The sequence below is a fragment of the Nematolebias whitei genome, chromosome 1 (genome assembly GCF_014905685.2).
Source record: "Nematolebias whitei isolate Nwh7 chromosome 1, NemWhi1, whole genome shotgun sequence".
Lineage (NCBI taxonomy): Eukaryota > Metazoa > Chordata > Actinopteri > Cyprinodontiformes > Rivulidae > Nematolebias > Nematolebias whitei.
The window spans coordinates 28,138,639-28,149,833 of NC_056498.1; the positions used below are offsets into that span (position 1 = coordinate 28,138,639).

At 40.7% G+C, this 11,195-nt stretch overlaps 1 protein-coding gene across 1 annotated transcript in view; it reads left to right on the forward strand.

Annotated features, from left to right (window-relative positions):
• Window positions 1-2,299: 2,299 nt before the first annotated feature.
• LOC119428115 (zeta-sarcoglycan) overlaps window positions 2,300-11,195 on the forward strand; it is a 59,454-nt gene continuing 50,558 nt past the window's right edge. The window contains exons 1-2 of the mRNA XM_037696129.1: window positions 2,300-2,320; window positions 2,561-2,755. Of these exons, the coding sequence (XP_037552057.1) occupies window positions 2,300-2,320; window positions 2,561-2,755 (216 nt within the window). The remainder of the gene's footprint in view (window positions 2,321-2,560; window positions 2,756-11,195) is intronic.

The window sequence follows — 11,195 nt, forward strand, 5'->3', positions numbered from 1 at the left end:
GGGGTATCTGAGGCAGGCTTGAAACACAAGAGTCAGGGTGGCTTCTGGGTAATACCAGATGGCTAGGCCTCAGACTGACGAAGCCTCTTGGATGAGGGGCGAAACGTTTCTTTTTAACAAAAAAACGAAGTCCAGATGACATGATTCAACCTTTTTTGTTACTGTATTACAGTTTTAGAGCAGGGTGGGGGAGAGACGGAGACACATCTCAGCCGTGCGCACTGTCTGTACCAACAGGTTTTTTTTTTTTTCGGGGGGTGCAGAGACACATCTGAGAAGTGCACTGTTTGTACAGACAGTTTTCGAGGGGGGGGGGGGATTCAGTGTGAGGATTTAGCATGAGGGAAGAGGCTATTTTTAGCTTTTTAGCTAGCATACCTGCATTGCCAGCTGCTAGTTTAGCGTTACGTCAGTGCCGACAGGTGGTTTGGGTGGGGGGTTAGGTAGACGGGGCGCTCGGTGCTGTTGACGGGGCACCCTGCTTGTATAATGGTATGTGAAACAATGCATAATAAATGCGACGGGTCAGCGGTGACGTATAATAAATGTGACTTGTATGCCGAAGCGTCTTATGTTTTTTCCTCTTCATGATGCTTTTTTTTTTGACTGATGCGACTTATACGCTGGAAAATACGGTATATACTTTTGTAAAAGCTTTGAGTAAGATCAAAGTTCAAATCTTTTTGAACCGTTCTATAGAAAACTATGAACAAACCGTATCTTAATTCTTGAAGAGAGCGTGTTGAATGGGTGTAATTCGTGGCACGCAGCCTGTGATGCATACGATTTCTGGACTGGTTACTGCGCTCCTTTATATTAAGCTTTAATATACATATAAGTCAGTGTTTATTATGTGAAACAAGTTTCAAAACGATCAGCATGCATCTGTAATCCTGTTTATGTGAGAGTTCTGCTCTGCCAGCTCCTGCTCCCACAGTCAGACTTGAATTAGCCACACCTGTGATCCTTTGACTTGATGAGCATGAGGAGCATAAGGGGCCTCAGAAGACACTCAGCCACCGCTGGAGCATTACCTGCCAACGGTAGTCTTGTTCTAGCCTTCTGCTTGTGTTTAAAGATAAATATCAACGACTTGTGCTTTTCTCCGTGCGTTACCTTTGATGTCCTGTTTTCCTGACTCCACCTCTGCGGATCGCGAGCTCCTCTGTGCCTCATCAGCTGCCTCCACTCCTTCCCACCACTTGCCTTTCACCTGCACCTCCTTCACTTGGAACTATTTGGGTCAACTCTCCCCACGCCTGACCCCAACCTCCATCGTAAGAAAGAACTGCAATATCATTATCACCCTTGACATCAAGGACTTGTCTCGAACCCTCTCTCTTCTCGTCAGGGTTCCAGCCCCTCCCCTGGATTTTTGCTTATATACCTTGTAAATAAACTTAAAACTGATTCTGAGCCTTGGTGTCTGTTCTCATTGGTCCTTATATCTGGATGTAGCAGCAATATTCACAGTTTATAATCGCATGGCAGCCCTTTGATAGAAATCTTCTAAAGATTCCCACCTTTTGTCTGAATTAACCTCAGTTTCTTCAAAACTACAGAACCCCAATTTTAAAATATTGGGGTTTTCCCTTTTAAAAAAAACAGACATAAATGATTGATTTCAGGTTCAGAGTTAGATTTTATTTTATTTTTTTTACTGGGAAAAGTTTCCTTGAATCTGTAGTCCTCTATGCAGATGTTGAAACATCAGTTTTCTGTTGCATTACCATCTAAAACAAGTACTGTAATTTTTACCGTATAAGTCGCACCTTTTTGCATACATTTGCACGTCCTGCGACTTACTGAAGTGACTAATATACATTTTTTTCCCCATATTTATAATCCAATTTTTGGCTGAGATCTGACTATTTCATGAGTTCTGACATGAAAAATATCAAACATTACCATTTGCAGCCGTTAGAGGGCCCTCAGACATTATGGCAAGCCAAGTGTCTCATTAGTAGGTAAAAGTGGCTATTAATGAGACTCTTGGCTTGCCATAGCGGCCACCTTCATCTCGCTCTGGAACTCCTGGAGCAAACATCAAATCAGCTGCATTTCGCCTGGGCAGCGCGGCGAAATGCAGCTGATTTGACCATCAAAGTGCATTTATTATAGAAAAGTTTAACTGAGACACATCTTTACTATAATGTTAAGCAAACAAATAATTGTTTTTAAGTGTTAATCTTGTTAAAGTCCTCCCATGCACGCTCCCGCTGCCGCCATTTGGCAGCCAATCGATTTTTGGCAGAACACTGGCCCATGTTTGTGGGTGGTCAGCGGTGACGCATAATACATGCGACTTATACGGTGGAAAGTACGGTATCCTCCTCCTTTTACTAAGGATGGATGTTTCAGGCTGTAGCAGCGGGTCATCTAATAACATGACAAATTCTCTTTTTTTTCCCAGGTAGTGGCACCACTTTAAAAATATAGTGTAGATTCATTTGGCGCTCGCCAAGTAATAACCCCTTACAACATGTGATCATCTCTGTGAGGAGTGACTGCATCCTTGACTGCTCGCCAACGTAAAGGTTGCTCTGCGTTTCTTTCCCAGATCACCCAGGAGCAGTTCCTCCTCGCGTCTCAGTCCGTGCACCTGCAGCGGCCGGGCTGCGATGCCGTGTACCCAGTGGGTCTGTGCGGCTGGAGGAAACGATGCATCTATTTCTTCCTGCTGCTGCTCCTCGTCACCATGATCGTTAACCTGGCACTCACTGTCTGGATCATAAAGGTCATGAATTTTTCAGTGGTGAGTCTTTTTCGCTGGGGAGAAAACTGTCCAAACTGGTTATTTGAAAAGCAGAAAATGGAAGCATATTTGGAATTTGGTCTTGGAGTAGATGTAATAAGGTTTAGTTAAGGCATGGGTGGTGGCTAATAAGAAGCTGCCAGCTGTTTGTTGGCTCTAGATAAAATGGTTTAATTAAGAAAATAAATATTACGATATAATAAGCAAATAAGTCTCTAATCGTCCCCTGTCGCAGAGCGGAGGGGTTTTGGAAATCCCCTCCGTCTGTCCATCCAGTTCATCTTGCGAGCTTGAAAACTAAGTGAGGTACCGACTTCCATTTTGGTGTGTGGCAGCATCTAGGTGTAAGAAAGGTCTATCGAAAATTGGGTTGCCGCGCCAAAATCCAAAATGGCTTCCGCCATGTAAGTCAACCACCCAATTACGGGCACAAATTCCAGTCATATATTTTGTGCCTGTAAATTAGGATGAGTACTTGTGAATACATTTTGCACCTTGTAAACTAAAATGTCTGATAATTATATCTTTGTGCAACCGTAGATAAGAACTTATGTGTGTGTAAGAAAGATTTGTATTTGTAAAAATTTATTGCACAACTTACACAATTTTTTAAGGTCTATGTAGAGATACAAAGTAACAAACTACGTGTAGAGTACTCGGGTCCAAATAATTCGAACCGACCCAGCCACAGCCCGCAGTCACCATCTCCTAACCCCACCCGATCAGACGAATTAACAGTAATTACAGGTCCGAACCCAAACCCCCCCCCCCCCCCCCCCCCCCCCCCCCCAACGTTTTTAATTAGGCTTTGACTGCTTATACCACTGACTATTATTAATGGTCGGCGGATGCGTGCGGCTGAGGGGGCAGAAGGTCAGAGCTGAGGAGCCATCAAAGCGCATTAAATGCTTCCCCTGTTTCTGCCTGCATTGGATGAACCCTGCTCTGACGTGGAATATTTTGTGATCTCACCTGTTTGGGTTGTTGGCAGTAGTCCATCTGAAGCTTAACTGAACTTTTTACCTCTTTCAACCGGCCGGTCAGCGCACAGTGAAATGGTCGCATAGTAGTGTAGTATTTAAATTTATCATGTGATTAATTGATTTATTGTTTATCACGACAGGCCTAACTGACATGAACCAAACCAAACATGAATATGGACCACGCCGACTGTGGAGGAATGCTGTAGAGCTCGCAGCTCCGGCCGCAAGCTCTACGTCCCCCAGCCTGTGCCTTGCTGCTTCCCGGGGCCGCAGACCATGCGCCTCACTGCTCCCTTCCTCTCCGCTCTGACGGCGGAGGGACGGGGCACGACTGCCAACTAGGGCGGACCGTTTTCAGTCCTGACACAACCGCGATGCGCTGCGCCGCCCAGGCAAAATGAGGCTGTTTTGACCATTAAAGTGCATTTATTAAGGAAAAGTTAAACTGAGATGCACCTTTGCTATAATTTCGAGCAAACAAATAATTGTTTTTAGCCGGTAATCTTGTTAAATTTCTAAGAACTACAACGGCAAGTCCTCCCGTGCATGCTCCCATGGCCGCCAATTGATTTTTGGCAGCCAGTCGATTTTTGGCAGGACCCATGTTTCCCAGGGGGTCAGCGGTGACGTATAATAAATATGACTTATACTCTAAAGTGACTTATATATGTTTTTTTCTCTTCATGAGGCATTTTTTTGACTGACTCGACTTATACTCCGGAGCAATGTATAGTGCAGAAAATAGGATAATGATCATATTGTATACAAAATATGCACAGTTTATAATGTACACACAGTATTTACAGTAATTCTAATGTGACCAACATATACTTTGCAATACGTTAGTCAAGCATGTTTCTCTTAAGTTTTTTTCTCCTCATTTTAGCCTTTAAGACCTAGTGGCAAAATGTAGAACAGAAAGCTCATTTAAATTTTATCCCAGACCACCATCATGTTGTGGTCTTTGACTAATCTTAAAGTCTCTGTACCTCCAGACCTGCTGACTCAGACTGAATTCATCTCCACCAACATCAAAACCAGCAAGTGCTGTGAGCTCCAGTGACATTTTCTGGGACAATGCACACAATTTACCATTTTGTCAACAATCTCCCAAAAGCAACAAACCCTTTGTGTGGCGAAGGCGTCTCCTGACGATTGCTATGACTCCTTACCCCTTCCATCAATCTGTGTCGAGAGTTAAAGACCTTATCAGGGCTGTTGGTGGAGAACCAGAAAATGCACTTCACTCCTCCAAATCTCTCAGGATGAAGCAAGCTTCTAAAAGTAATGAAAATAAAACAATTCCCCATTTGTATCGTAGTAGAGATTTGTTCTGGCTTTGGCGTTCTCCTATCAGGTTTCTATTACCGTAATTTTAAAGCAACTTTAACAAAAACATTCTTCAAATTCATTGGTTTATTTCTATATGAATGGTCATACTTATGAATTGTATGCATTATATATGAATTTGTCAAATTTAAATGTTAGTTTAGGAATTAACATGATCTGCACAATTAAATATGCCTAAATCCAGCAGAAGTAATAGGCTAAATAAAACCTGCACAAAAATACAAGCAGTTGTCAAGATCGCTTCTCCAGGAGCTGTTTCTTGTTCCACAATGGAGAAAAGAAACAAAACGTTAATATTTTTTCTTGTATTTTACTTAAAACTTTGCTGAAGCCGACCAAGGTTAAGAGAAAAACGAGCGAGGCTGGGGAAGGACTTCATCTCGATGAATGAACACAACTCAACACAACACCGGTGTGGAACAGCATTAACAGTTTCCTCTCACTGGAAATTATAGCAGACAGATGTGTCCTGCTCATCATAGCCTTTGTGTGCCTTGTTTTTCTGCTTTTGTTCAGCCTAAAAATACTTTGCAGAGTTACAAACCATGTGATTGTCAGCTGGCATGAAGTACTCCCATGCTTAAAACATACATAAAAAGAATTGTCAGACTTCATAATCAGTTATGCCAGCTGTTTGTGGCAGCCCTATTTACTACACCGCTGTCAATTTTCCTGTTCCTTTTTTCTTTTCTTAAATTTCTCGAGCAGATAATGTCAGAAACATTTACTAATATACAATATTCCTCTGCTCAAAGGAGTGGGGAGAAGTATACACTTGTATTAGCTCACCCCTTTCTCCTGCAACCTTATTCCCATCACTTCTCATTCATAAATAAATACTTATAAAAATATTTTTACTATTAAAGAAGTGAAAAGGAAAAAAAAAGTCAATAGTAATTAATAATAAATAAAATTAATAAATAATTAAGTGCGTTCCAAAAAGTAGAACCCCTGTGACTATCATCTTAAGACAATAATACAATGTATGGTCACATAAACCAGTGTTTCCCCTACCATTATATACCATTATTATATACCATTATACAAGCAGGGCGCCCTGCCTTGTCAACAGAACCGAGTGCCATGCCTACTGAACCCCCCCTCCACCCCCACACCACCCTGTCAACAACTGTCAGCACTGACGTAGTGCTAAGCTAGCAGCGTGCAATACTAGGCCTGTCACAATAAACAATAAATCAATTAATCGCACGATAAATAAAAATTATCGACCTCATTTTCATTTATCGGCTTTATCGTTTCTTTGTGTCTCTCTCATGCTACTGAAGACCCAGCGCAACTCCGGTGTTCTTCACTGACTCCTCCCTTTCACGTTTTTCTTTAAAATCTATTTTAAAGAACCAATATCGCATTTTTGGATCGTTAAAAGCAGCTATGCTGAGAAGCTAAGTTACGAGCTAAGCTAACAGGCTGACCTTGGGGAAAAGCCTCCGTCTTGCCGAAGCTCCAAAATTCACGGTTGAAACCCATGCCTTCGTGTAAAAAGTTTTCCTCTGGAAAAAGAAGCCGAGAACTTGTTTACTGAATTTTTTTATGAAAAGCTTTATGTGAAAAATGCTATGCTAAAGAGCTCAAACCACACCCAGGGTCCACCATGTCACCCCACGTCACATCAAGGGCCCTCCCTCCCATTTTTCTTAAAGAGACGCTGCTCAACTGTCCATCCTTTGGTTCAAACAGTCTTATACTGCCATCCGGTGGTCAAAAACAGGTGCTACACTCAAAACAAATCAACATTTCTTATTAAATTTGACAATTACTAATTATTGTAAAATTTCAAACAATATTGTCGTTTATCGCAATAATTTCTGACAATTAATCGCCCAGCAAAATTTGTTATTGTGACAGGCCTACGCAATACAGACACGCTAGCTGAAAAGCAACAGACGTAGCGTTCCGCTTCTGTCATGCATCCCCCACTCGACAACTGCCAGCACTAACGTAGTGCTAAGCTAGTGCGCAACACGGACATATCCGCTCAGATTAGCTGTTAGCTCATTAATCTGGTCACAGTTTTATCCCATTTCTCTAAACAGAAGTCATTCAATAAGCTGTGTACAACAGGCAATATACTTTGTATTATTTTACATTTCCACTGAACACTATTTCAAAAGGTCTGAGCCACGATTTTAAGGACAGCAGTTATTTGAAACGGGGTAAACTTTACTTTTTAATAAACGTGACGGCATATGGCTGATATTTTTCAACCTCCTGAACATTGTGTTTCTGTTGAATGCTCTACTTTCACTCCCACCTTCCACTGGACCTTTCACATACAATTATTCCCCTCCCCAAAAAGCCCACTAGTGACTGTAGCATCTGTCTGCTGACATACAAAGACCTCCGCTCTTCCTGCACCCTCCTTTGATTTTGTTCTCCTGTCTGTCCCCATTCACCTGCTCTCATGTATGATGGAGCTCTCCCTGCTGTTGCTCTGTCTCCTCATTCCAGTAGCGCCTTCCATTTGTGCTGCTGGCTCAATGTACTCTTTCAGCGCATCCCTCAGGGCCGAGCTAAGCATCCACACAAAAGATGTTCTCACACCACACGTTGCTCGTTGTGCCGTGTTAGAGCCAATCTTGTCCAATTTTAGTTGAATTACCTGGAACAAACATTTTCTGACCTGATGTGAAATAGAACAAGGCCATCAAATAACAGAATCATCTTGTGGAGCGTTTGTAGCTTTGTACGTTTTTATGTTGGGTGTTGAGACAAAAAACAACAGCAAGGAACCTATTTGTGTCTAAATAACTGCTATGGGAGTAAAAAAGTTTGCCCGATTTTACACTAAACGCTGACCAGCTAGCTTGTTGAAATGTTGCCTTGCTTTTTTTTTACAGGTTGGACTTGTTCAGGACACTACAGAGCCACAGTCGGATAACTTCCCTTTTTCAGTTTCATGCTCCAGAAACTTGCTATGACAGGAGGTGTTCCCCCCTTTTTATGAATCACTTAAACATCTTGTTCATTGTGTCCTTTTTTAAAGTCACTAACGACAACCTGAATATACTGTAAATATCAATCCTACACCAAACAACAACCAATACGAACAATCTACCTGAACACATAACTTGGAAAAGTTTGCCCATTTCGTCCCAAGACTACCCAGCATGCATTACGGCTCACGTTCAAGCACAACATGTAATTTCAATATTTCTGACTGAAATTTTATAGTAACCCACAGAACTAGGAATGCACGATATTATCGGCATGGTATCAGCCGATATTTGCGTTAAATATCGAACATCGGCCATTCCATCAAAATAACTCGCAGATATAAAAAGCGCTGCTTTTGTATGGCAACCCATTGACAAGGATGCCTGCAGCGCCAGCACAACGTGATGACGTCACGTGCGCCTACATGATCTGATCACGCAAATCTGATCTGAGCAAATTAAGACAAAAACAGAAGGGGGCCAAATATAGATCCCTGAGGTACTCCATATGTGAGACGCACTACAGAGGACTCCACAGCACAAATATGCACACAGAAGCTTCTCTCTGTTAAAAGATCTTTCTCAACTGCGAAGTAATTTTAAAAATAAGATAAATTGGCAAAAAATGGCAAAAACAATAATGAAAAATGTATATTATGTATAAAATAAATATTAAATTTAACATTTCATATGTGCTGAACTCTTGTCGGCTGCGGTAGCTTTTGTAATCCTGAGGTTGCGGGTTCGAGCCTAGGTTGCATCAGGAAGGGCATCAGGCGTAAAAAACAAATTGCCAAATCTTTCGTGCGAGTTTGCTTGCTGTGGTGACGCCTGCACAAGGGAGCAGCCGAAAGAAACTTGCTGTATATGTGCTGAATTCTTAGGCCTTCTCTGAAGGCATAGAAGGCCCTAAGGGTTTCCCACTGATGGGGAGGCACAAAGCCAGCTGGAGGTGACAACAAAAAATTGCATTTTGGTAAAAAAATAAAATAAAATAAACAAGATTAAATCTAAGTGAAGTTGAAATTATTAAAAAGTTTTTATTAAAGCTGAAATCGTTATCAAATGAGAAGGGGCCAAAAAAAAAATATCGGAGTACTTTTCAAATTATTATCTACAGTTGTTTTTTCTTCTTCTCTTGGCTGCTCCTTTGTTCAGGGGTCGCCACAGCGAACTAAGTTGCACGAAGACTTGGCGATTGTTTTTACGCCGGATGCCCTTCCTGCCGCAACCACAGACCACCGAGCTACCACAGCCCTCTGTGTGGAGCATTGAGCTGCCATCTAGGGCGCCAGGAGCAGATGGTGGGGGGTTAAGGGCCTTGCTCAAGGGCCCAGAGTGGGGCGAATGACGGTGGAGGCAGATGTGCGTTTCACCTTTCCCACCCACATTTTGATGTTGGTCAGGGAAGTTGAACTGGCAACCTTCCGATCACAGGCCCACCTTCTCTAACCTCTGCGCCACCACTCCCTCATATATTATCTACAGTATAAGGAAATTATTTTTGATAAGCTCTGCATTTGCTTCATTTCGTCTTTCTCAGCTTTCTTTTTACACCACAAACAGAACTGTTTTATTTATTTATTTTTTTATATATAATTGTGGTTTGGACCTCAGCAGGTGTTTATTTAGAGTCAGAAACATTACAATAGATAAATCTTGGAAGTGTCTCACTTGAATGGCATGTGGTTGATTTTTAAATGTCAACAATTACATTTGCACTCATTCTGCCAAAGTTCAGCAATTACAAAGGTTCATTGAGTTCACAAGGTAAAGTCTTCAATTATTAACATGAAAAAATGGTAGGCTCAGTCCTGAAATCGAGTTGATCACACACTTTCATGGACATAATAGTGACGCAGTTTTTTATGTATTTTTTTTACTATATATACACTTAAAGAAGGAATTTCTCTGACAGCATTCAGTTATTTATAAGCTCTTTATTAGATCTTTTTGTGGTTTACCTAAAGAATTGTATTTATGGGATATAACATGTCATTGTAAGGTTTGAGGGCAAAGTCAAAAACTTTCAGGCTTAAAAATGGCCCCGGGCAGCAAGTAAAACACACCAAAACAGAAAAAATAGATAGGATCCAAAAGTTGCAGAGCTCTGATTTTTTTTCTTATATACATTTTCAAAAACTTGGTTTCCACTATCCTCAACCACCACCAAAAAAAACAAACAACAAAAAAAACAGAGTCCCACCACAACTACACAGCTTTTAAAACATTAGCCTGTACCATTTCTAATTAAGATGGGTGGAGCCAACATTTACATTTTCTGTATGGAAAATAGCACACACGTAACTAAATTAAATCTCAAGAGAAAACAAACATTTTAAAACAGTTATTTAAACAATAATTTAATTTAAACAATTTAAACTAAACAACAACTTAAACCCAACCAGAATCCAAAACATCTCCCTCCCTCTCGATCACTGTGGTTTTTCCCAGTGAGGCTGATTGAAAACACCAGTTCCTTGTCAGCGCTGCTCACGGTTGCACTTCTATGGCAACGCATGACTCGGTGACCTCAAAGAGAAGGAGATAATTATCAGAACAACAAAATCCTAAAGTTAAATTAATAATTTGATCATCATGTTTAAGCCTTTTCACAAATACAAACAAAAAATACAGTTATGCATTAAGTTCATGTAGATCAGTACAGACAGCACTTGTTAGTGAGGGAGTAAATCTCTTAGTCATGATTTAGAATATACCTCTGTATGAGTGCCATGGTTTGGTATAAGTAAGTAAGTAAATTTTATTTATATAGCACTTTTCATAGATACAATCACAAAGGGCTTTACAAAAATACAAAATACAGGCTTAAAATAAAACAAAAACAATAACAGCTGATAAAAACAGTAAGAACAGCTGATAAAACAATAAGAACAGCTGATAAAAACAGTAAGAACAGCTGATAAAAACAATAAGAACAGCTGATACAAACAGTAAGAACAGCTGATACAAACAGTAAGAACAGCTGATAAAAACAGTAAGAACAGCTGATAAAAACAATAAGAACAGCTGATACAAACAGTAAGAACAGCTGATACAAACATTAACAGTTGATACAAACATTAAGAACAGCTGATACAAACATTAAGAACAGCTGATAAAAACAGTAAGAACAGCTGATAAAAACTGTAA